Source organism: Aythya fuligula, chromosome 4, assembly GCF_009819795.1.
Source record: "Aythya fuligula isolate bAytFul2 chromosome 4, bAytFul2.pri, whole genome shotgun sequence".
Classification (NCBI taxonomy): Eukaryota; Metazoa; Chordata; class Aves; order Anseriformes; family Anatidae; genus Aythya; species Aythya fuligula.
In genome coordinates this window covers 64,680,062-64,707,729 of record NC_045562.1, presented here as the reverse complement: position 1 = coordinate 64,707,729, position 27,668 = coordinate 64,680,062, and the positions used below count along the sequence as shown (strand labels likewise).

At 38.7% G+C, this 27,668-nt stretch overlaps 1 protein-coding gene across 4 annotated transcripts in view; it reads left to right on the top strand.

The window, feature by feature from the left end:
- PPP2R2C (protein phosphatase 2 regulatory subunit Bgamma) overlaps positions 1–27,668 on the top strand; it is a 132,269-nt gene that overhangs the window by 53,863 nt on the left and 50,738 nt on the right. For all 4 annotated transcript variants that reach the window (XM_032186021.1, XM_032186022.1, XM_032186025.1 and 1 more), the window contains 2 exons: positions 24,255–24,352; positions 24,959–25,124. In XM_032186021.1, the coding sequence (XP_032041912.1) occupies positions 24,255–24,352; positions 24,959–25,124 (264 nt within the window). The remainder of the gene's footprint in view (positions 1–24,254; positions 24,353–24,958; positions 25,125–27,668) is intronic.

The following is a 27,668-nucleotide window of genomic DNA, read 5'->3' as shown; positions in this document are numbered from 1 at the left end:
TTGTGTGGTACATAAGCAGCTTGGTTCAGTGCCCTCTGACTTTTCAGAGTCCCAGGAAAAACAAAACACCTATTGTTGGTTCACCTGTGACTGTTGTGCAACATGGGGAGGTGCTTTAGGTTTAATAATTTATTCACATCCATAATAACATTGGTAAGGGTGGAAAAGGCTTTTTAGTTGGAGCTGTGAAGCAGGGTGTGAGCCCCACTGGCTTTGTTTTGTCATAATAACAAATACATGTGAATGGGGGCCTTAAGTTACTTTTCAGCTTTGGACTTGGAAAAGAGGTCTGATTACAAACCCAGAAGACCAGGGTGTTTTCTGTGGTCCATGAACAATAGCATACTGTTTATGCTTTTGTTTCGTAAGGAAGATGAGAGGACAGTGTCCTCACTGTTAATACTTACCCTGCTTTACAGTAATGAACTCAATGTGCTGTCTGGGCTAGTTCAGGGAGATTGCCTTTATTTGCGGTTGCTAGAATTTGAGGGTGTTAAAATTGTACTGAGCTTAATTCTCTGCCTGCTCAGTTCAATATTCTTACAAGTCCAGGACTATAGCCAATGTACTACTCTTCCACCATTCCAGACAAGACAGGAACTTCAGACTCTTGAGGAAGTGACCCCTGTAAGGAATGTAGAAGATACTCCTCATGGTAATGTTTACAAAAGCTACAGCTACTTTTTTAGTGATGAATACAGAAGTCTGAACAAGAATGCTCATCACCACATTTAGACCATTTCCTTGGTTTTTAGGCCTTCCAGAAGCATAGTCCTTATGTGCAGTGTATTGGCTACAGTGGGGCAGGATACTCGGGCCAAGCCTGCCACCCTGCTGTGACTCTTCTCTAGAGGAGGTGGAGAGAAGCAGTCAGCTGAGCAATGTCTTGGCAGCCAAATGCTGGTCCTACTGCCCCTCAAGAGTTGTGAGCAATGCGTGAGGAGTCTCAGTGAGAGGGTAGAAGCAGCCCTGCCTTCTGAGTTGGGCAACAGCAACCCTTGTGCAGCATGAGGTGTGGTGAGGTCCATTTGTGAGGCGGTTGTGCAGGGAGGATGGGAGAGCACACAGACACATCCCCAAAAGATGAGCTTCTGCCCTGGGCATTCCAGGACTGCACCATCCTGCCTAACACATCACTTTTCTGTTCTCTTCAGCGAGCTCAGACTGAGCTTCTTTAATACATTTAAAGGCTCTATCGTAGTCACCTAAATCTCAGAGAACAGGAATGCCTGTTCTCCAGTTCCACGTGACCTGTAGATATTTCTAAAGTAAATTGGTGCTTCTGTTTTGAAATGGAAGGCTTCCCTGAGCACTTGAGTACTTGAGCACTTGAGTACCCACCTGATCTGTGGTACTACCAGAGCGGACTCAAAGCATATTGCCTGCCAAACCCTCCCCCAAATGGTCCACACCATTGGCACTGTCATCCATTCTGCTCTGGTCTCCCTGGAGGAGATGCCACCTTCTGACACCATAATATTTCTTTCTGTATCCATTCCCTTGAGGTTCAAATTACCACCAGGCAGTCAGGGCCCAAGAGCTAGAAGTCAGGGAGAGAATAGCAAAGGTGAAGGCTGGCCCTTGAGCAGTTAGCATCAGGTCAAGGACATAATCACATGTGCTTAGCTACTCCTCTCTTTGTATTGTATTAATGAACAACATACTTGTTCGTTTGGTTGCATCAATAAAATCTCATAAAACAAATTGCTGCACTGCTTTACAGTGACTGCGAATTTTCTACTGCAGTGAGAAATAGTAAATACAGGTTTATAATGTTTTAAATATTTTCATGGTGTGTTTTAACTTGCTTGAGTGATCTTGCATGCTGCCTTGGAGGGATATATTATAAATAAAATTATTATTATCCTTTATGCCAAAATGACATTGATATTGGTCGAGATTCTCTTGCGAACTGAATAGCATAGCACCATTGAAGTAAAAAGACAGATTTGGTACCTTCTGTTTAAGTTGTCATGGTTGTCTGAATTCTCAGTTAATTCAAAATCTTGTTTTATGGCCTCTATTACACAGGTTTCTGCCCCCTCCTCGAAATCTCTCTTCCAGAGTGACAGAATGTAACCAGAAATGTGGCTGCACTTTATAGATATTTTTTTATATTTTACTATATGTGGTTTTGATTTTGTTCTTTTTAAAGCAAGAATCTATGCTTCTATAAGCGTGTGGGGAGGTCTTTCTATTTCTCTTTGCTTGTAATGTAAGCCTTTAGGATTGGACCAATTCAATTTGGCCAATTCAATTTTAAAATGCAAACAGAGTCCTCATCTTGTGTGGCTGGCAAACTTTCCCTTTTATCCCTCAGCCAACTTCTCTCCAGTCCACTGGTTCTCCTCCTCTGTGTCATGCTTGCTAACTTTTGCAGATTAATTTTTTATGAGAGATACCATTAAAATGACTTTGGAGATTCACATAAATTATCTCCACAGCTTTCCCTTACTCTTTGCTGTTGTGAAGATTTTGCTAATGTTTCTCCAGTGCTGCATGTATTCTCTAAGCCAGTGCTGAGTGTTTTTCTAATTTGTGCATTAAGTAATTCCAGCTTGATTTTTTTAATGAAGTAAAATGCTAAGATGTTAAGTATGTTACGTAAATTTTAGTCATGGCAGAAACGAGGCAAAGGAAGTGTGTGAGTTCTGCTTTATCATTTGCACAGCTGTTACACCTCTGTGAACCAAATTCAGCAGAGCTCAGCCTGCCAAGAGCAGCCCTTGCCTGCTCCTATGCCACTGAAACATCTTTCTGAGGTGCAGTTCTGATTCTTTTTTCCCTCAAAGTTTCTGCATTTTTACTTCTAGATATCAGCCCTCAAGTTCTGGAGAGTCAGAGCAGGAATTTATACTCATATAGGAAGAACCTATGCACATGTGGTTGTGTTTGGTGCATACTTCATTCTTAGAAGTTAGCAGGAAAGAACCATTTATTTGCAGCACCCCAGTATCTTGCCACAAATGGCTAAAGCTGAGACTTAAGATAATCCAGGCTCTAGCATTGATTGAAGCAGCAAGCCTAGAAAGCTGTGGTATTGGCAAACATGAAGATTCAGGCCAGCGGCCTGTGGGGTGTAAGCAGCCTGTTCCATCCCGGGCATGTGAAAGGAGTCTCTGCCCTGGTCTCTGAGGTGATGGTCTTTATGTTTAAGCAAGGCTGATGAGCGTCCTTTACTTTTTTAAGAGTTGGTGAAAATGCAATAATTTTATGTATTTATCTATTTGTCTTGAACAAAACTATGCCTACATCCTCAGATGTGACTTAGCTATTTTGTACTGCAGCCCATCATCTTTTAATATCTAGGTAGTGTCTCCCAGATTATGTTAATGTTTGATGCTCTGCTAGTAAAATCTGGGAAAGTTTTATTGCTGTGAGTGTACAGATTCTGCTTAGTTGCAATTTCATTTTAAGGGACTAAGTCTTGCATCTGGGAGAGCTGACTTAAGGCCAGATTTGTCACATGAATTTTTATCACCTAAGAACCTTATAATTTGATTTTGAGCTGTCAGACTGAACATAAACTGAGCCTCTGTTACCCTGCTCATGTAGCTCCAAAGCATTGCATTTTATTTGAGGGTTTTCCAACATTTATGATTGGTAGGTAGTGCATGTATAGGTATGAAGGTTAATTAAATCAAGTGGTGAAGTTTGTAGAACAGGGAATGCTTCATTAAGCCCTGTGTGAATTAACATGTACAATCTGTTCACAATACCCCAAGTGCCATTCACTGAGACAGTGTAATTACAGCTTACACACAGTTTCATTAGTTTGTGTTTCTTCTGCTGTGGTTGACATGTATGTTGTCTTCACTGAAACCCTGGAATAGAGGAGGGACTGCTCACTGGTGGGCATCTGAGCATACTGACATTCAGCAAATCATTTTTCCTTTGGGTTCTAAAATGTCTTATCCCAGATGTAATTAAGCTTGTAATTCATCAACTGACACCATTTCCCCCCCTCAAATTCCAGACCTAGCTGAAGACTTGTGAAATGGCTTGTACACTTCCTTCCTTTAAATAGATGTGCACACAATAATAATCTTTTCCCAGTGCTATTACTTCATTATTATTTTTTCCTTTTTTTTTTTTTGTTGTTGTTGTTGTTTAATTTTTTATTTTTTTTTTTCCAGGGTAGGATGCTTTGATAACCTAAAGTTGCAGTCTTTAAGACACATGTCTCTTTGATGAGAATGATGTTTAGGCAACTATAAAACTTAGGTGGCTGCAGAGATATAAAGGCTTCAGTAAAAATTTAACCATGTAGATTCCCAAGGGTTTCTTTTAATAACAACTTCTGATACCAGAACTGTGAGTGCACTTAAACAGTCTGAAGTGTTGTCACCAATCCAGGCAAATTTGCATCTCTCTTGATATGTATTTAGTTGATTCCTGGAGAAGGACAATTAAAGATCCAGTTGTGATCACTGAAAATCAGAGACTAGATGCGTGCATAAAAATTTGGAAAGTCATGTGCATACTTGATATTGCCCTTGAGATAAGTCCCATGGGCCTATTCAGGTGAGAGAAATTAAAGACGAGAAAGCACTCGAGGTCTCAGGTCTATAGACAGAAAAGCAATATTAATGAGAGTAATAAAAAGACTAGTGAAGAGGAATGACTGATGAACTTTATTGCAGATCTTATCTGTAAATTATTTCTTTATATTAAAAAAAATATCAGCATAAATCCTCTGTGAAGTTGCTAGACTGATTCAAGACCTGAATACAGCAGGGATGTAATGGAGGTAGCAATAAAACCAGCCTCCTGTTGTCCTGCTGTTGTTCTACAAATACCTTTAAATAGAGAGTTACAGGAAAGCAGATGAGGGAATGAGGGAATGCCGATGTCATCCCTTTGTACAATGTAAGTCCAGCAATGGGAATTGGTGCTGCTACTGAGAGAACACAGGGCAGCCAGACTGGGAGGAGAAAAAACTCCAGGATGACAGCTCAGGGGTTAGTCATGGTGTTTTGTACAGTTGTGTGTTAGTGTCTGGGAGACTACTAGCTATATGGTGACACATAGGAGCTTGTAAAATATATATATGTTTATATATATATATATATATATTTCAAAAATATTTCAAAAATTTGGGCTTTTGAAGTAATGGGCTACATCAAATTGTAGCTGTCTTCAACGTGGATCAGTATAGCACTAAGAGCAGTTAGTTGTGCCTTTTCAATATAAACGGCCTCCTGTTATTTATTCATATCAGTGCCACAAGAGTGTGTGAGCCTTATAGGTGATTAAAATGAACATGCCACCAGAACCTTATAACTTAGACAGAGCACAGCAAGGGGTGACAAAAAACAGGCAGATAAGTACAGGAAGCATGAGGGTAACAGTGGCAAAAGCTCATGAAAATGCTTTCATATACTCGTAAAAGCTTCCACTTATGCCTCACATATGTTTCCTCACGGCATGTTGCCTATGTGTCTTGCTGGTTATTTGATTTTTGGTTTTGCTAACATATTCTACTCATAGACTTTGGTCCTGATTTGTTTCCCTTGAAGTCCCTGGAAGGAACTCCTAGCGATTTAAACAAGTGTTGGATCGATCTCAGTAAGCAAATACTGGTGGGATGTGATAGGGAAGATGCCTGGCACTTTAAACCTCTTTTAAAAGGAAATGTTTTGTTAGAATGGAAAGGAAATGTTTAGTGTTACGTTGTTCATGGAGTAGGTCTAATATTATATACAAACACAATACATGCTTCATCTTAACTTCCCAAGTCAAAAAGTTTGCTGTCCTGCCACTGTTAGTGTCCCATCTACCTGTAAGAGTATTTCATTTGTGCAGAAAAATGTGTCCTGAGATAATTGTTGTGGGTATGTTTATTTTTTAAATATATATTTACAACTATCTATCCATATTTTACATCTATCTATCTAGATATATAGATCTTTCTGTTAGTAGAACTCTGGCCATAATTAGTGCTATCAGTGGGTAAGTGCATAAATATATGCATCTCACTTGAATTCTATTGAACTCCTTGTCTCAGTGATGTACTGATTCCTCTCATGTTAAGTACCTCCTGTGTAGAACATTGTTATTATTAGCTTTAAATATGATGTTTTTTTTTTTTTTTCCAATTAATGAGGTTCTCCGTACTTGTATCATAAGATAATTGCAAATGATTTCATTTGCACAAATTGTTGTTTTATCATCTTTAATGTTATGCCTCCAGTGCTATGGCTCTTGCTGGTGTCCCGTCTGTTCACTTTTATCCTTCTGTTTTTGCCATATCCTTTTCAGCAGTATTATAATTTTTTTCAGGGTTTATGTATACTGTTTCATTATTCCAAAGGGATCCCATCAGCTTGACAGGAATTCAAATTTTTAAGAAGTCAGAAATCCTTTAGACTAATGTGCTGCACATTGACAGGATGTATTCTCAAATGCATAGGGCAAACAGGATAAATGTATGTTACATGCTGTAAAATGTGGAGAGCAAACAGGCACCTTTGACATTTCTTGAGTAGCAAATGGTAGATTCTGCCTTGTAAATCCCTATTTGTGTTTTAAACTTCATATGAACGAGAACCACAGAAGTGGAAGAAAATGATTTCCCTTTCTATGAAGATACCATTAGTTTCTGTTGAATGGATTTGAGGGGGAGATTTCTTAACTATTCAGACATGTAAATATGCAGACAGACAAGTTATGAGAGCTGCAGGCATATCTGACTCTCTTTAAAATATCTTTACAACCTTATTTGTTTCTGTCTTTCATGCCCATGTAGATACTCTTCAAAAAATATATCACAGCTGATTTTGTTGATGGTACATGTCTGAGAAGCACCAAAGAATACAAAAGCACTCGGTGCATCGAATGGAAACAGATGTGTAATAAAGTGTAATGAAATTTATTTACCTGTTTATGTGAGTGCTGCACATGTTTGATGGGTAGAACTATTTAATAAACAGCCTGCCCATGTGTTGCCAAATAGTGAATTAAATTCTGGTAAGTCTGCTTAAGTAGGGCTATATTCATGAGTATGACACTTAGTCTATTTACACCTTTCCAACTGGGTTAAAATGTCAAAAAGATGAATTTTTGTAATATAAGTACCTCAATTCCTTTTGACATTATTTTCTGTAGCTCATTTTATATGCATATCTTTCTTTTATATTATCGTCATGATGGTATTAATTTGGATGTGCAAATTAGCTCTTCATGATGTTGTCATGTCAGCATCTGGATTCAAGATGTGCTGTTTCATAAGCACCGCATCCTATTGCGTTTCATCAGAGTCCCCCTTTCCTAATCTAATTATTCATAAGGAACCTTGGGGATTGTGCTAATGGGCATCTGAAGCTATAAAGAGTAATGAAAGTGGTTGTGTTACTGCTATGCAATTAAATGTATATAGAATACCATTCATATAATTAAATTTAGGATTTTTACCACTCTTTTTCTCCTTTATAGTACATTAATTATTTCTCTTAAGTTAAAAAAGAATACTAATGAAGTTTAAGAGCTTTTTACTAGAGTTGTGGCATTTATAGTCAAGTTGATGCTGGCTTTTATTTTTAAAGGCATTCTGCAAATAAGCAGCCAGTAGTGGGAATTCATTTTTATGGGTTTTTCATGTTTTATGTGGAAGGCTGGAGGACACTTCTAGCTGAGGCAACAGAGGGGGGTTACTGTGTATTTTCTGCTTGGTATTATGTCCACTGGTTTGATCGGGTGCAATACACATTATGCTGCTGCTGACGGTAATGGGTATCGGCAGTCATTGCAATCTGTAAGTTCAGCATGACCTTTGGTCGGGGTTTAGTTTTCTGTCTTTGTTCATTTGGAGGAAGTGTTGTGATGAATGAAGATAAAGTATTTAGATCAAGCAGTCAATATGTTTTATGCTGATAATTCCATATTAATAAGTGCTGATAGTTAACGTCTTTAAGGTCTGCTGACAATCTGCCTGAAATCAATGGCAGTTTTGCCTCATTTAGTTCAATGGGACCAACAATGAGTCTTTAACCAGCAGAAAATTATAAACGCCAATCTCTGCTCATGTGCCATTCAGCATGAACAAAAGTTTTTATGGTGCTGTCAGGCTGAAAAAAATCCTTTTCTTTCTTGGTAACAAAGCTGTATTTAGCTGAGGTAATCCCTAGGTAGCCTGTTAGAGGTGTTCCAGCTTTGTTATTTCCAACAATAGGGAATGTGGCCACTTGCTGATTCTACTTATTTAAGCAGTTACAACTGCTCAGAATAGCATCTGAGACTGCTGTGCTGCAGAAATTCAGCTGCAGACATCCTGCATTACCCTAGTTATCTTGAATTTTTGTGTGAAATTCAGACTTCTATTTTAATGCTGTGGAGTACATCATATTAAATTCACTGTGCAGTGACAGCTGTGATGTTCCACAGCAATGAAGGGACCAGGGACTGTGAAAGCATCCTCCACCTTTGATTAGACACAGCTGGCTGAGATCTCATCCTATGGTCTGGATGGCCTTCCATTTCTTAACCATAGAAATCATGCTATCATTCTAAAATTGGTCATCTGCATAGTAGCCTACTACAAAATAGTGGTAGCTTCATAAAATACCTCTTCCTTAGTTTTCTCCCCAGGTTCCCAACAGGAGAAATGAGCAGTAAAGTTTAAATGGGAATTTAATAGGTCCAGGTCCTGTCTGACCAAATGGACTGACAGCTTCTCTCTGATCACTAGAAAAGCAAAATGGGAGAAGAAAGGGAGGGAAAGTGCACAGAAAGTGTGGTCTCTTGGTTGGATTTTCAGATTGCTCGGAGCTTTAAAGGTCAAAACCAACATGTTAGGTTGTCCTCCTTAATTACCAGAAGACAACCTCTAGACCACAAGAAAAGTATGTCTTTTGCATTACTCAGCAAGCAAGTTTCTGCAGTCTATGTTAGTTTGCTATGTTTTATGTTATATTTTATGTTTGTTATATTCTATGTTATATTCTAAAAGTACAGCAGCATATTCCTAGTTCATTAACCTGTCCTTACAAAGGCAAGTAAGTTTTGCCTCCAAGAGGAAAAATTGTATCTGTCTCAATGTCTATGAAAATACTCATGGTGCTTGGTCATATCGGCTGTCTGCAAAGTCTGGTTAACACTGTCAGATATTTTCCCAAGATTAAGGATTCTGATGAAATGCCTGGCATGTTCTCTAGCAGTTTTCCATGCTTGACCATTGCTGTTCCCATTTACTCTTAAAACTCAGCATTGTTCTCTCATACCTACAAAGCATATCCTCTGAGATAAAACACCTATAGTCTGAAAATCAGTAGATAAGAAAAGAAAACCTTCAGTCCATTCAAACAACCCTTTTTATTTCATCTGAAACTGGTTGGTTTTTTTTTGTTTGTTTGTTTTGTATTTATATTTTCTCTGGTAATTTATGCTTTTCCACATTGTACTGGTTTCTCTTGATTATAGAGTAAAATATTTTATTTTCTGCACTAATATGTTAAATACCAACCAATTGAAATGCCATTCTTATTGGCTATTGCATGATTTTTTCTTTCCCTATTACTTTTGCATATTTGTGTTTTGCTATGTAAATATGAAAATATTTGTTTAGAACAATTTAGAAACAATAAACGATCTGATTTTGCATTCCTGCCTAGTGTGTGCATTATCTTTCCTCATCCAAGTAATACCGATTAATGGAAAGTATTTCTGGATATTAACCTAAAAGCTTCAATAAAGAAAAACTCTGCTTGAACCTTGCTTGTGGTAGTCACTGCTTCATTAGGCATCACTTCTAATATTATTTTGTTCTCACACTTCATATACAAATTATTATTTTAATGATCGTTAGGTTTAATTTTGTGCAAATCAAATGTGAGGGGGTTTTGCTGCCTTTTTTGTTGTTGTTGATGTTGAATCAGTTCCTGTCTCTCTTTTTTTAAGCCAATTTTCATACAGAAGTTCAAATCCCATAGATCAAGAATATGCTCATTTACCAAGATTATAATTGATTTTTTGGCCCCGTTTTTAATACTTTGCACTGTAAATGACATCCCAGTGGAGAATAATCATCATACAGATGTTTGAAAGCTCCTTCCTGCCGAGTATGATAATTGAAGTCTATAAAGTGTCATCAGACTGCACGTTGTTTCTAATTAGCGCAAGACAGTTTCTCTTAGCTTTCTGTAGTTTTGCTGGCCTCTTTCATTTATTACTTGACCAGCTGGCTAGTAAATCATGGTGCTCAAAGATATTTAAGACAAATACGGCATTTTTCAGTGTGGTTCATAGTTTGTAATATCTTGTTTTCCTTTATCAATAATAATAGCAACACTTTTAATAAGGTTTTATAAGATCATGCAGTTTGATGCTCAATTTCTGAAGTTTGCAGGGTGCTTTTAGCTCCAACTGGCCAGGTTCTACTCTGACACCTTCATCTCTCTTCATCAAGAGAAACTTCGGTGCAACAATATATTTTTTTCCTCGGAATACGGCCTTTATGATAATGATTCTCATTTGCCCATGTTCCAAAAACAGGGACTTTCTGAGTGACTCCTTGATGGCTGGATGTTTGTGGCAGGCAGTTTCCCAGTGGAAACAGGGTGTATTTGGAAGAATCAACAGCGAGATGAAAGTGAACAGATAAAAGAATTTCTTATATTGAAAGGAGCTCTGAAATGTGTGTAAATCATTGGGGTAAGAAGCTTCACTGTCTATTTCTGCTTCCCTGTGTGAGAGCGCATGGAGATATGTCATCCTAAGGTCCTTATTGATGGCTGGATTCTCCCTCCGAAATTGTTCCTCTCTCCGGTAGATTTATTTATCCCAAAGTAACATCCTTCCTTGTATTTCCTCACGTCTTGCTGCAAGCTCTTTTTGCCTCAAATAATCTGGGAGCACAGATCTGCACTTGAGAAGAGGGGCACTGGTAAAGAATTTGCAGACCATGGCTATTTTCTTCAGGCATCCATTCTAAGCACGAACAACATAAATAGCCCCCTCTCTGATATGAACCTGAGGAATATTCTTCATATATATATAAAGATTAAATTTGTATTCCTCCCTCACATATGGTGAATGCCTTGTCTGAATATTCATCCAAAACTTGTCATTATACATTGGTCGTATGATTTCTTGTTGACTTTAATTGAAGGACACATATGTTGAGCTGACGTATTCTAAGGCACCAGTTCAAGATTTACTAGACTGTTTTTATTATCTCCAAATAACAGAATCCTAAGGAAATTATTTAGTTTCTACTCACTTTTGTTCTCTGTGAAATGCAGTAATAGCAATATAACTCCTTTCTTTCATGTTTTAAGCTCTTGTACTTGGAAAAAAAAAATCACAACAGCCGTGATCTGGAGAAGACCTGTACTGGAAATATGTACAGAACTTCTCCTCGCTGGTTTTAGTGCAAAGACCATTTGGTACTTACACACTCATTAGTATGGTACTGCTTCATGCTGGACCCTTCAGGTAGTGCAAAACCTCTTTCTCATTTGAATTAGCTGCCAATTGTGCAAGTGCACAGACGGCTACTAAAATAGGAACAGTGTGTATTTCATCTGAAGTGATGTTCTTATCAAAGTGCAGTGATGTGTTGCTTTCCAAAGTAAAAAATATGTATATATATTTATTTGCTGATAATGATTGCATCATTTATGGATAAAAACATGAAATAAAAGTATTGTTGTAGTGAGCCAGCTTCTTTCAAGATTAAGAAATGGTGTCTGGGTCTGCATCTGTCCTTTTCACTGCAGTGCAAGGCCTGATGATGGCAATGGCAACCCCCTTTCAGCCTGGGGGACGTGGTGGCTCTCTCAACCCAGCCTCCCTTTGGCAAATTTTCCAGTGTGTGCTCTCTGGTTCCAACTCAGGCAAAAACTTTTTACTTACCACGGTCCTTTGAACAACTAATCAGCGTGTTTCTCCTCTGCTTTGCCTCAGAGAAACCTGTCGACACCTTTTCTCTTCATTCTGCATTTAATAGATATGTCAACGTTGCTTAATGGAGGATGGTGAAAAGGTGTGTTTTGTACTTGGCTCTGAGCGCGGTGGTGCGCCCTGACAGCAGCACTGTCGCAGGCACTGCATAGAGCCACCATTGTTCCATCGGCTCTGATGCCAGTTCAGTCACTGCTAGCTCAGATATTTCTCTGCAGTGCTCTTTTGCAATGCATAAATACCCCCTCATGCAAAGAAACGTTCAAAAGCATCTCGACTACATATCCATCATTTATAATTATAGTGGGATTAAAATAGAGTCGAGCCTTCACTTGGCCTCGTGCCGCAGCACTGCTGTATTGCAGCGAAGGCTTGGAGAGCACAGTAATAATTACTGCGGACCATGTTTTAACAACCAGTGATGATTGCAGGGCGCATCTTCAAGGATATGGGGGTGGGGGGCAGCCCTGCACATCTGTCAGAGCCTTAGATGTCTAAATGTTATCTGTGTGGGCTGCAAATTAGCAGTTCTCCAACGATGTGGCTCCAGGTTAGGTGGCCTCGGGGAAGGCGCCTGCAGTTCTGTGAGCCATCGCTGTGTGCTTTGAAGCCCCCAGAGCTGGGGAAGCTTCTAAGAAAACTGCTCTAGCTCTGTCAGCATATACGAGACAGAAATCTGACCTGCTGATGTTTGTTGTTCCAGCCTACTTTGTTCTTAAATGTTGAACTTCAGTGTTGTGCTAGCAGATGCTGCATTTTGCATTTAACTTTTTTTTGGTGCAGAAGGAATGATTACGCTTAGTCTTCAAACAGGATAAGGTTGAAACTTGGAAGTCTGTGTTCCCCAGCTACAAATACAGTGGTCTGAGTTCCTCCTTGCAGTATTGGGTTATTGGACAGGAAACAGCTTTCTAGGCTGTTTTATGAAATTACTAGATTACCAGAATGCTGCTGCATTCCTCAGAGTCAGAAAAAAATCTGAAATCGCCTGGCCAGCAAACAATACAGTTGCTGTTTTAAACATGGTCAGCATTTGTAATATATGCTGATCTAGTCCTGTTATGTAATTGGTATCCTTTGGGAACATCACAAAATGGGGATGTTTGTTTCCTGAGGCTGTTAACAGTGTTTGAAGTTTCTTTATAAGATACAGGCTGAGGAAAGGTACATTGATTTTTAATGTCTTCTGTTCTTTGTGATTTTTTTAATGAGTAATTATAGAAATATGATGCACTTAAACTTGACTGCAAATTTATTGTTGGTTTTTGCACACTGCAGCTCTCTAGAAATCAGTCTTTTGGGGCTGGGGTGTCTCTAAGTCCTGATATACCGGGGTGATTTAGAATTTGCTCATTTTGAGCTGAGTAACCCCATCCTTCATTGCATTTATTCAGTTGGATATAGGTATCCAAACACAGCCTAGGGGCTTTAGTCTTTCATGAACTGAGTGTTATTGAGATGAGCTTTTAGACTTACGTAAAGTTGTGTAACCCGCTACTGAATTGTTAACATTAGTCCTTTCCATGTTCATGTCAAACCTTAAAGCAGTATGGTTGGTAGTGAAACAGATCAGTTGTCCTGTTCATTTTTACACAAGCCTAGGAGCGGCCTCGGTGTTCTATCAGCAGCAGTAACCCACACTAACATAAAAAAATGGGATTTTTCTGTTCTTGGGATCACTATATAAACTTGTTGAAGAGATCTTGATGTAACCCACAGGACCTAAATACATGATCTTCAAGCTTGGCATTAGTTTACACACTTAAGCCAACCACAGTACCTGGATAATTCTGAGAGGTCACAAATGCTGATTTCAAAGGATGCTTAGAAAGGATCTAATGCATTATGATGTGCATGATCTTCATCAAAGAAGCATTAGGCACTCCCAGAAGTCCCACAGTTATATGATCTTGTGACAGACCCAGAGGCAAATTCAGAGTTGTCAGCTGAATTGCCTTTGGAGCCTGCCAAGCAAACAGATGCTAATGTTAGATGAGTATCTACACAGCTTGGCATCAAGCTCCCCTGACAGCCAACAAGCCCTGTTGTGACCTTAGCTTGCTGGTCCACTGCTGGGAATCACAGAGGAGATGCCCAGCGATGTTTAAGATAGAGCTGTATGTTGCCCACAGTGTTTGGATATAGTTTATTGGATCCTGTAATTGGTGTGTCTGATCAGTAAATTTAAACACTGCCATCTATCCTCCTGCATTAAGATTGAGAAAACTGGACTAGTTCTGCAGTCTCCAGAGCCCCTTCTGCTCTGGGGCCCCCAGCCTTAGCCACTTGTAGCAGAAAACCCTAATATAATTTGACACAACGGAGTGTAAGTGTTGTCCATCTATGTGCAGCACCAATTGCTAGGAGTAACATTCACTAATTGCGAGTAAAGTGAGTGTTTCTGAGTACTGCACACAACTGGCACGAAGTGGCCTGTGTCTATTCTGGTAAACTTCCAGTCTCCAAAATGTCGGGGCTGCATGCGTGCTACCTGCTGGGAAACGTCCGTGGCTTGTGGTAATGCCTGGAGCATGCTGAAGTGTCGTTTGGGAGAGAGCAGATTATCACAAGCCAAAAGCCTGTCAAGGCCCACTCTTAACGATTTAACAGTATTAATTATAACACAAAGCCCAAGAACGTACTGGAGCTCTCCTTCATTTACTTGTGCAGATCCCGTTGTGTACCCTGCTTTCCTTGTCATCACTCTGCATTTAAGGACTCTGGCTCTAGGCCAGCTCCTAGCTCCAGCCCTTCATGATTTTTAAGATTATATACCCTCAGCTTCACTCAAAAGCCTGCTCAGTAGGACTTTTTCTTCCATGGTGTGTGTTACTGTGATGCTTTGTTAGTTCTCCATCAGCATATTCATTTAACAACATGCATAATCATTAGAACTGAATTCAGGAGCATTTAAGTATCTCGACAAGTGATTAAGTGCTTTGCTAAACAGAAATGTTTTGCTGAGGCATAGCCTGGATTATCTGTGCCTTAGTATGTGTATAATCAAAACTGCTTCTCTGATCTTCGATAAAAACTCTCAAGGATCCGTTTCATTTTTTTTTCCTTTGTGTAAAATGGGAATGCTAACATTTCCTTACTGACTTCCCCGTGTTGCTGGGAGTTTTAATGCCAGTAAAGCACTTTGAACACGAGAACCACTGTGACAGAATTACTGAGAGCTTTGCTTCTGGAATTTAATTGCTCCCTTAAAAAAAAAAAAAAGAAAAAGAAAAAAAAAAAAAAAAAAAGAGTTGAGAACCAGGTGGCAGGAATATTCTATTGAAGTTCATACATATTATGTGGGAAATAACATTCACATTGAATCAGGTTATTCAGTATCACATTTTAAATTTTGGACGATTTTTCATTACCCTTGGATACACTTTACATTAATCATTTTCCTTTAAAATTCTAGATATGTTTTTGTTTTTGTGTCTTTAATAATAATCTTTTAACAGAACTTAATGTTTGTTCCTTGTAGACCACTGTATTTACTGTGCACAATTATTCACTTCAGACAGTGAAACTAGCATTAATATATATTAATAATTTGTACTATTTCCATTTTTGGCATTTGTTTGCTTGAAAATAAGGGGTTAGGTTCAAGGTCCTTCTGTGCTCTCAGTAAAACCTGGTTGCCTAGCATTTTTAGCACTTGGCAGCACCATTTCTAATCTGTCTTTTGCTGGCAGCCAGGCTGGGCAGCTTCTCGCTGTGAAATAACATGGAGCCGAGCAGGAGCTCCCAGCTCAAGCAGGCTTTGCTCTGTGAGGACCAGTTTAAACCCCACTCTGGAAATTGTAAATACATAATGTGATGCCCGTGGCAATTTTTTTTCTTTTTTGCCCTTCACTGTTAGTTGGTAAGAAGAGCAGACTGGCACATTTCTTAATTGTGCTATTGTTGGTGAAGCAGGGGGTTTTAAGCCTGTTGCTGAATCCTTAGCTGTCACAGTCAGGCCTGCCTCATTTGACAGCAAACACAGAAAGAAAGGAACAACCAGATGTACTTTTTTATTTATTTTATTTTTTTTACAGAAATCTCAGAAGAATAAATTGCTATCATATGTTACACTGTATAAACTGTGGAGAAGCTTTTGGGGGATATGCAGTTTGGAAGCTTTTTGTGGATATCTTTGAGCTAAAATGTAGATTGATCTTCAGTGGTTTATTGAAGTGTTGCTTGTAAGAATAGCAGCTATAAGCAGTGTTACTGAGTGGCTTACAATTACCAAAGATGAAAGGCTTTCTAGTGGGTTTTTCCAATTTGTTCAGTTTGAATAGGATGGAGGGATCAGTGGTTCCCTCTTAGTGGCTTAGCTGCTTTGGACATCCCCAATGGCAGAAGTGTCTGCCAGAGGCAGAGTCAGGCCCAGTGTTGCCTGTGCAAGCACACGGAGGTCTGGTGTTCTTCTAGCACCGTGCTGCGGGTGATGCAGTGCCACTATTTGAGAGCCCCTAAATAGGTATTAAAAGGAATTACGGTAAGCTTTTTATCAGTCCATTGAGTATTTCAGATTATAAAGGTACAAACAGTGCACTCACTGACTTCGTTAAGAAAAATAGTAACATTAATTAGGGGTTCTGCAGAACTAATGACTGAAGCATTGCAGTCTTGCTGATCTAAGCAGGTCACCTTGAACAAGAAGAAACTGAAGTGTATGTAAACTGTAGCCAGAATTTTAAGAACTATGCCCTAATTTTCAGCTACACTGCATCTGACAAATGTTCCTTGACCTTATTTATCACTGAAGTACTGGGAAACTTCCCATTTACTTTAGTAGGCATAAGGTCAATTCTCTAATCCCAAAGGCCTTTTACACTGCGGGAGGGAGATGGGTGCCAGAACCTCTGAAATAAGGGCTTTGAGATTTTAAATTAGGAATAAAAAACATGGGTCACTTTATTGAAATCTGAATCTGTGACTTGTATTCAGTGTGGTCTTTTTTAGCACAGAGCACAGAACCCAGATAATCTGCTTTACATATTTGTGCTGTAGGCAAAAAATATTTTTTTCACATTGACTGTGCTCCAATAGTTGCATGTCATTTCCTGATTTTCTAATTTGAGAAATACCACTAGAAATTAGCATGTGATTAAAAAACTGTTGAAAACATTTTCTAAGCTCTAAAAATAAATACCTTTAAAAATATTGGAGGAAAAAGCTGTATTAAAGCTCAAGGCTACAAATAGTGTAAATCACAGTGGTGGTAGGTGCTTATAGAATCATAGAATATTCTGAGTTGGAAAGGACCCACAAGGATCATCGAGTCCAACTCCTGGGTTCTCAAAAGACTACCTCAAAATCAGCCCCTATGTCTGAGAATGTTATCCAGATGCTTCTTAAGCTCCATCAGGCTTGGTGCCATGACCACTGCTTTGGGGAGCCTGTCCCAGTGCCCAACCACCCCCTGGGTACAGAACCTTTCCCTAACCCCTAGCCTGACCCTCTCCTGTCCCAGCTCCATGCTATTTCCTCGGGTCCTATTGCTGTCCCCAGAGAGCAGAGCTCAGCGCCTGCCCCTCTGCTTCCCTCTTGAGGGAGCTGCAGGCTGCCATGAGGCCTCCCCTTGGCCTGCTCTGCTCGGGGCTGAACAAACCAAGGGACCTCAGCCATTTCTCATACGTTTTCCCCTCTAGACCCCTCATCGTCTTTGTAGCCCTCCTTTGGACTCTCTCTAATAGTTTTATATCCTTTGTATGGTGTGGTGCCTCAAACCGCACACAGTACTCAAGGTGAGGCCACAGCAGTGCAGAGCAGAGCAGGACAATCCCTTCCCTTGACCGGCTGGCCATGCTGTGCCTGATGCACCCCAAGATATGGTTGGCCCTCCTGGCTGCCAGGGCATACTATTGACTCATATTCAGCTTTCAGTTGACCAAAACCCCAGATCCCTTTCCTCAGTGCTGCTTTCTGTCCTCATTTGCCAGTCAAATTTTGGATTTGGTTTCTGGAGTTTCTTGAATAAGTTTGTTCTTTGAGTGAGCACTGAACCCGCATTCAAATGCTCTGGAAGGGAATGCACTTTCTTTGGTCCTTGAAGCTATAGAGATGTATAGACCTGTGAAGCTCTGCACCATCCTGCTGTGGTATCATGATCAGCCAAGACAAATGCAGCTCACTGGGGTGTGTATGCGTAGCATTTCTAAAATTCAAACATTGGATGATTAAGGATGAAAAAAAATGTGAAAGTAAAAGATTTACTCAGTGCTGGTGAGGGTTTGAGGTTAGGAGATCTTTACTACCCTTATTTTTTTTTACTACTTTGTACTACTGTGCCCAAGTGAAATGTTCATGTTTAAAGCTGCCCTTCAGGAACTATTCAGCATTGAAACCTGTTGTTTTGGATTTCACATCAGAAGGAAATTACTATACTTAAGAAGCAAGGTGATATTTGACAATAAACTTACTTTTTATTGCTTGACAGGATTAAACGGATACTGCCCTTGATATATTTGTCCTTGCTGGAAATGAAGCCAGGCAAGGCATCAGTTAGGAAAACAATGACAAAGTGCAGCGAACACACTTCTCTGGACTTTGTTCTGCTGATGGATCACCTTGTTTTGCTGATCCCTGAAACACTATTACCACCTATGTTCAGAATTTTCCTTGGCCAAAATCAGCTGCCTGTTGCACTTGCATTGCCCATACAGAGCAAGCACCATTTTGTAGCAAAATCATGATACAGGTTTAAAGCCATAATAAGAAAGAAAAATTGTAAAGGGAGTGATTTAGCCAGGTGACAAATAATGTCAGGGCAAAGCGGTGACAGGTCCTTCATTTCAGACCACTTTCTTACCTTTTGTGACATTTTTTTACCTATTGTGACATTTCCTTGTGCTCTTTCACGCTCAAGCTCTTGCATGTGCTCTCTCACGTATACTCTTTTGCTACCTTTTTCATGCTCTGCAAATGCTTTTTCTCTCTGTGTCTTGTGCACATTTGCATGCTCTTTTTCTCACATCTGTCCTTCTCAAATGGCCACCCGGCTGTGCAGTAGCTTGTCCGATGCTGCTCTGGTGACCTGGAGAGGTGGTAAGGTGGTTCATCAACAAAATGTCTTCCAGTAGAGTGAGTTGGCTTTCTGCTATGTCAGCGCTGCCAAGCTGGACAGTGTGACATGAAATTTTTCATCGTGCTTGCTTGCGTTTTGAGGGGTGGTTTCTCATGTCATGTTATTGTGTGACAGTGCTGTGATTCAGAAGGAATACATGTTACACAGCCTACTGTGTCAAGTAGGAAACTTCACTATTGTCGAAAAGCCTTCTGCCAGCTACTTTAGAAAAAGAAGGATCCATCTGACCCTCAAGCATTTGAGGTTTGCATACAACATCATATTCTAAGATTCTATCTGCTGGAGGAAACCTTTGAAACTTCAGATTAAAAAAAAAATAAATAAATAAAAAAAAAAAAAAAAAAAAAAAAAAGGTAATAATCTCTTTCTTTCCATTCAATTTTTTATCTGATTTTTTTTTTTTTTTTTTTTTTTTTTTTGGACTAAGTTTAAACTAAGTTCTGAAAACACAGCTTATTCTAATGGCCTCCCCTCATATGAGAAACTGTAATAGTTCTCACCTTTTATCTACCATTTGTCCTCTTGTTTTATATCCCTTTTTGTTGCAAGCTTCTTTGTTGTTTCTTCCAGATTATGCTCCTCAGGGACTTTTGTATCAGTATCACTGAACATTGCTTGCAGCCATGCCAGATTGTGCTGTGATCTTATTGGATTTCACAAGCCAAGGTTAGGCCAGGTCAGAACTTGGTTGAAATAACGTAGGCTACAAGATTGCCTTCTAGCCACCGGGAACACACACAACAAAAAACTGACAGAGATGCTGCTTCAGTCAGCTCAGGCCCTGTGTTGTGATGCTGGTTCTGGTGGATGTGATATAAAGGAGAAGTTCCGACCTATTCTAGTCATTAGGATTTCACAGCCCTTTGGGAGAGAAACACTGATGTTAATTCTACTGTTCTGGCCTATTCCAAATCCTTCACTTCGCTATCTTGATCATAGTGCAATTGAACTGTATATTATATTCTTTGATCATCTTTTCCCTGTACCACTGCATGCTGTTGTTTGCCCTCAGAACTTACTATCACTGTCCAAAAGTCTGCATTTCTGTGTTGTATGAAATAGTTCTGAAAATTTCATTACCTACCCAATTTTCTGAAGCAAAATTAATGGATATAAAGTATACCAGTACCTTCAAATGAAGGGCCCCAGAAAAGCAGAAAATATTAATTAAACACAGCATACAGAAAAGTACAGTTGAGCTTTTATTAGAGTTACCTGAGGTTTCTGTCCAGAAGACTGTATAAAGACAAGTAAATTGAGGCTTTGGCTCATGTCCTCATTATGCTAGAGTCCCCCTAAATGATACAAAAATTCATTATACAGCTAAGGGTTTTCTAATTATTTGTAAAGGTATTTGGACCAGTCCGTGTTACTTTTTACTTAAATCCCAAGGAATACGCTATTAATAACCTTTAAAATGAGCCTGTGAGACACTAGAAAGTGAGCACAGAAAAGGAAGTGATAGTAAAAAGTAAGTAAAGACCAAAAATAATTTGGGCTGCATGTTCCTATCTTAGTTTCATCCCACCCCACAGTGAATCTGAGCAGGGGCTGCTGGAGAGTTTATTTGCCTGCAACTGTGCAGGAACAGTGGTAATAAAGCTGAGGGGAGAGCAGTACAAACAGCTAGACGTGTCTTGATGTACATAGACTTACACTGATATACTTAGATCTATTAAAAAAAGCTGAATATATACAGCTAAGCAGCAGCTGTTCAGTACATCTCCATTAAATACCCTTAAAGACTGTAAATTGTGAAGCTGCAGAGAAATTAGTTAATGAGGTACAAAAAGACAGAGATGACTAGGAGTCAGGGAATGAAATGCTTTAGACTAGATCAGAAAAAACTTCCTGTTGGTGCAGGCTGTAGAATAACCTCCCAATGTGCTGTGTTTCTGTGAATATGTAAAAGTGATCTGGGGAATGAAGTCTGTAATACCTGGTGGAAAAATTTGCTGTGGCAGGATGTGGAACAGATGATCAGGTGTATACCTCCCTGGAGTGTTCTCTCATCTTTTGAAGGTTTTTGGTTTGCTTTTTGCAGTCAGCATCTGCATGATGAATATCTATCCTGTGCTTTTTAATAGTGTGAAAATGTTGAGCATTGTGATGTTTGAATGCAAACTTACATGCATTTCTGCATAGACAAAATGGGGAATTTACGAACAGAACGAGAAGATTAATACAGGATAAAAGTGGAGATTTGCAATCTGGTTGGAAACATTTGCCCATTGACTATTGAGGTTACCCATAATTGTTCTTAATAGGTAAATTATCTCTCTCTCTGATAATCCTAATTGTTAGCGTGGCACTGCCAGCAGAGATATGGAAGGTGTAGTGCCGAACGAGGCTGAACAGAGCCTTTCATCTCTGCCATCCCTTGTCAAGGGCTTACTGTACATGCAAATTCACAAGCTCTTGCATTGTGGAGCATTTATATATCCCTGAGAGGGTGAAATCTGGTAGTTAACTGCTCTGTACTCTCAGGGGGCCGTTCTCCAATGTAAGAATATGCAGGATGTGACCATAGTGGCTTATTTTTCTATAGCATTGACAAATATGTAGGGGAATGTTCTGCTGAGGGGGATGAATAGCTTTGTGGATTGATTCTGTTCCTACCTCCTCTGTCTTAGAAAGAGCCAGCCCAGCTAATCTTTATGAAAACAGCATGACTAATGCTTGCCTGCTGAACTGATAGATTGGAGAAGATATTTTGGCTGTTGTTTTCAGCTGTTATTTACAGGATCAATAAAAGTGATTTTCCAATTCAGGGCTAATTTTTTGCCAACAAGCTGCATAGCATGTCAGAATACTGGTTCTGCTTTTTTTTTTTTTTTTTTTTTAAGACAAGTTAGTTTAAAAACTATAGGTAGCTTCCAGTTCAGAATTCACTTCTCTAATAGAACAGAGGGATGCCTCTGGAAGAAACACCTTGAGGGGGAAAGAATTTTTATCTCAGAACTACACTGCAACCCACTGCGTACAGATACTTAAGCTGTAGCTGCTTTTATTTAAACAGTAATCATTTAACTGCACACAATACTTTAATAAACACAGCATAATAACTAAATGCTGAGATATTTTATTATAACCCTAGTTCAGTTGGTATTGTTGTCTGTGTAAGTACTCCTGTTAATTTCATTGGCATTGGCTGATGCCTTCTGTAGTATTTTGTACCACTTACAGACCATGCCATGCCATTGTGGAGGTATTCCAAACCAACAGCAAGTGTATGCGCACACCCAACTTTAAATACCATTCATTCCTTTTGCACACAATTCTCTTTTCTGCTTCTTTTGTGACCTGTTGTGAAAATCTTGTATGCTTACATATGCCTGAACATACACACAAATACGTATATTATATATATTGCATTCCTCCCCTCTGATTACCCACACCTTCCATTGGTATGAATTTAGCATGACAAGAGCAAAATAACCTAGAAATATTCTTTCACTGGAATATGAGTATATTTACATGCCATAAAAGCTTATTAGGCATTTTATGTTTTAAAAAATGCAATTTTTTAGATCCAGTCCAACCCTTCCCAAGCCCCAGACCATCACCAGCCTCTCTACTTTTCCTGTACTCTAATGGGACAAGGGCATTTGAGGCAATTACTTGAAAGTACAGCCTGCGGAGGTCCACATATAAATCAAAGGCCAATAACTCTGGGAAGCTTTGTGTTCAGGCCCCAGATTTTGTAAGTCGTCAAGTTCCATTTCTCTCAAACACTACACATCCATGCATTTTATTCAGCAAAAAATGAAACTCACATATATACTTTATGATTCCCTCTCCCTTCTTTACATATGTAGTGTGTGGGTAAAAAAGAATAAAAAAGATGAACTTTTTTCTTACTCAAAGAGAATTTAATGATACAGAATTCTTAAAAAGATTGAAAGAGATATGTCTTTGTCATTATTAGTGTAAGGTTTTCCATCTTTAGATGGTGAATTGTTGAAAAACCTTCCAGTAGGAATCTGGCTTTTGGGAAGCTGTGTCGCTAACGAGAGCTACTGGCAACAGAAGCTTTCTAACGCTCAACTACTTGTTTATTAAGAGAATAATAGGAGCAGATGTTTTCGATTCATAAAATGTACCAAATAAATGGTACATCCACTTGTTTTTTCAAATCTTTTGAATTTTAGTGAACTCATTTGGGGCTAGGTTTTCAGAAGCGCTTAGCCCACTTGCAGCCCCATTGTTCTCGGTATAAACCGATGGATGACGAACACGTTTGAAAACCATAGCTTTTAATGCCTAAAGGGAAGCTGCTAACTACTGACACTTCTCAAAATGTGGCCCGTGTTTCTGATGAGTGAATACCGATCATTATAGAGGATTCATACATGCAGTCTCTGAGTAATACCCTGCGTTTGTCTGTGATTGTATATACGATGGCTTCTTAATTTACTATTGCACTAGGCATTTTAATTTAAATTATGCTAATAATGTAGGATTAACTGTGGATTATGATTCTAGCATTTGCTGTCATACAAGCAGAAGAACCAGTTCTTTTGCTCCTGTCGTCTCTTTCTCCCTTCTCATGCTGATGTTTAGTATTTTGTGCTCGAAATTGGCCTCAGGTTTTGATGAGGTTTCTTGTATAAGCTGATGCAATTACTTAGGGAAGGAGAATTGTTGAAAATTAGAAAATGAATAGACTGCAATCTTTTTATCTTCTGATGACACATTTTTTATGGTGCTGAAATGATTTACTGAAAACTCGGATTTGGATGTGTTGTTGGCAGCATGGCATAGTGAGCAGTTCCTCTGTGGCAGGACAAGCCATGTGTGCTTTGCTTTTGCACTTTTGGCTCAGATACATGGTAGAGGAAACCAGTGCTCAGGGTTTTAATAAAACCTTCAGAAAGGGTGAAGAATAAATAACACAAGCAACAGGAATGAGCTTTGAAGTTGGTGAAAATAGCAGGAAGCCAGTGCTGTCTGCTATCTCCGGTAGTGAAAAAAGCTTTGTAGCAGTCTGAGTTTGCTCTTCCTCAGTCATATCCTCTCCAGATATCTCCTCCACTCCAAACTACAGATGTGCTGGAAACACAAGTTTGCCTCGTTATGTTTGCACTTGTTTCATTGTGTGGCAACCTCAGGTTCTAGCGGCATGCAGCCTGTTTGCATTAGTGCCTTGCTGGTGAAGTCATCTGTATCCCTCCAAATCTTTCATTTGTTGCATTTTTGTGGGGCGCATGATATTTCTAATGGCTTTGTGTTTTAGCAGCACTCTGAAATTTGCCTTTTTCTTTCTTTTTTTCCCTTCCAGCTGATATTATTTCTACAGTTGAGTTCAACCACACTGGAGAACTGCTGGCTACTGGTGACAAGGGGGGTCGGGTTGTTATATTCCAAAGGGAACCTGAGGTATGTGAGTTAACAGCTTGTTAAAACTCATTTTAATTTTTAATATTTTAAATCAATCTATCTGAAAAGTCTGTTTATAATTTCAAGACTGAGTAAACAGAATATCATCTCTTTGGTGAGGAAGTGAAAGAGGGTAAGGGTCTTTTCTTCAGAAGTTTGCTCTTTTTCCTGCCCCAAACAAGAATGCTTCCTAGCTCCAAAATTCTAAGCTAGGAAGAAAGATGGTGATTTTTCTTTTACTTAAATATTGTTTTAATCACTTTTGTCTGTTTGATGGAACTGTGCCATTTAAAACAATGTTTGTCCTGTGTTACCTTTTCTGCTTCGGTTTTAAATTCAGTCCATCTGCAGTATCTTTTGTACAAAGCTTTATGGAATAATTGACATTTCTTCAAAAATTCTGTCTTTTATTAAATGTTGCTTCAGTACTTACGGGAAATTTCATTCCTGTAGAAACAAATCTGTCAATCTTGTTTTAAATGAGAAATTAAATTATACTTTCAATACTTTTATATTTATAAGGCTGCTTATACATCTTCCCCAAGAGCTGGAGATAATATATTGTCATTATAAAACACATGTTTTTGTTGTTCTTATTCTCTATAGAGTAAAAATGAGCCTTACAATCAGGGGGAGTACAATGTTTACAGCACTTTCCAGAGCCATGAACCTGAATTTGATTATTTGAAGAGCTTGGAGATAGAAGAAAAAATAAACAAGATCAAGTGGTTACCACAGCAAAATGCAGCTCACTCACTTTTATCAACAAATGGTAAGATAGAAGAGAGTATGTAAGACATACTGGCCTTTTGTTCTTGTATATTTTAGAGCTGACTGTATATATTTACATTCTGTGTTCATTTTAATCTACTGTTTTAGTAATTTCCTGTTTCAGAGTTTACTGAGACTGTCATGCTGACTCTGATATCTCTTATTTATTCATTTTATTCATAGTCACATTTTTTTTCCTTTTGACTATGTATAGACATTTAGAGTGCTATCCGTTTCTGCTCTTTGTGTGTAGTGCTATCCTGAAATTAATTCTGTAACAAAGGCATCCCCTTACTCAGCAGCTGTGTTTCACTGGGGATTTAGAATTTTGTCTGCTATATTTGTCATAACTTTTATTCTTTGTAGATGTGTAAATGAATGCAGGTGAGAGAAATGAATTTCTTTTTCATTCATTATCATCAGAATGGTTTATTTAAGTTCTAAAGTTACACAGTCTTTGGAAGACAGTAGGAATAATAATAAGATATTGATACCGACTCATCTTTTCACATACTTAAGGCCTATTGATTAAGAAATGCAGTATTACTGCTAAGAGGGGTTATGCAGATATTACAGGGGGAAGAACCTGAATGGATCCTAATGTGCACAGGTATCATTTAGGAAAGATTTGAACACCCACAACTGTTATTACTGCTGGTGATGCATGAGACAAAAATATCCAATTTTAAATCTTATCTTTAAATCTTTAAATCACATTGTAATCAGAAATGATTTTTTTTTTTTTTAATGTCTAAGCATAACTGGAAATTGCCAATAGAAATATAGTGTAATCTCACCTTTGGGAGTTAATGTTTTAGAGCAAAATGATTACTTCTAGTTAAAATTTATAGCACTAAATAGTATTTACGTTAATTCACAGTAGATAATGTATCATTTTATGTTTCCTTAAAGTTGCCTTTAACTTTTTGGGGGGCACTGCTGCAATATTTCAAAGACAAGGTGTCTGTTATAGCTAGCTGATTTGTGATAATTTAATTCAGCTAATTATGGAGTTTGGGAGTTTACTTCTGCACTTTTCCCTTCTTTGAAATATCCCTCCACTTCAGATAACTTTAAGAAATTCTTCTTTCGAGTTCTTGATACAAGAGCAGATTATTAAAACTAAAGCTCTACATTTTCATTTTAAAGCTTGTTTTTGGAAATGCTGAGCCATACACCATAGTCCTCAGATATGCTACATTTACAGTTTGTCTAGTAGACCTTTATATCAAATTTCTGATCAATATTAAGGTGGGAGGGGAGAACGGAAGGAATAATCACTGTTGCAATCCGGCTGCCAGCCTAAGATCCAGCAAAATGCTTTGCCCTCTATTTTCCCTTCTTCCTAATTCTGGAGCATCCTGGCTGACCTCTTTATGGTGAGGAGTACAGAAGTGGTGCCATGGGCATAGCCTGTGGAAGTTGGCTTTGGATTACAAATGTTTTTCTTTGTCAAGGAAGATTCCTAGTGTCCAGGCATAGTAAGGCGGAAGTCTGAAGTTTAATCTCATGGCACAATCGTGAAAATAGTTTTAGCTTTAGGATACAGAAGGCCCTTGTTAAACGCCTTGCTGTCTCAATCTCTTTCTGTGAGAATTTATTTACAGCGCATATCAATTTCATACCTATAATAGGGGATAATAGAATTTTCCCTAACTTGTAGAGAACAAAGGCATTTTGTGCTATACATGCTCTCACTGGGCCACTTGTAGAAACACCTTGAGTACTGCCTTATATTTACCTATTTCTAGGCCTAGTATTTTAATGCAGCTTTTGAAGTCATAGTGTTCTTCTAGTTTAGGATCTTAAGCACAGTTTTGGTCAGAAAAAAATGAGAACTGTGAAGCAGCATCCTATAAAACTTTAACAGAACAAGACAGGTCTGCACCTGCACAAATATGTCTCCATCCTTCTAAGGAGATCTTTTGTCCATTCCTGCACGTTACCTCTCTATCAGAGGGGATCTTGGTTCCTTTCTAGTTCACATGTTACCAATAAGTTATCAGCTAAGCTTTGACTGCAGCTTCTTAATTAATGGAGGCAGAGGGAAGCCACCAAGGCTTTCAAATGCCACTGTGGATTTGCAGTGCTCACAGTTAGCAAATTCCTGCTTTGCATTGTAAACTGAACTAATTTTGTAGTGTAATAGTAAATTATTAAGATTCATTGGTATCTTTTGTACCGGAAAGTATTGGTTCCTTGGGTAGATCAGCATGTGACCCATACAGATCCTTTCATCTGAGGATTTCAGACTTCTTACCAGACATTAATTAATTTAAACTTCACAGCACCCTAGAGACAGAAGGAATACTGAACCTCACAAAGATATTTCTATATTTTGCAAAACATAAGCATGCTTAAAATTTCTAGGGAGTTTTTGAAGTCCAGAAGGCAGATGAAAGAGAAGAAAACCAACACATGATATCCATAACCACTAAAAGCCAGTTTTCCCTTGGGAAAGGGATGGGTTTATCAATAACAGTCAAGTCCAACAATGGAAAATACACTTTGCATTTTTCTTATTTATTTTATAAATGCTGAATTT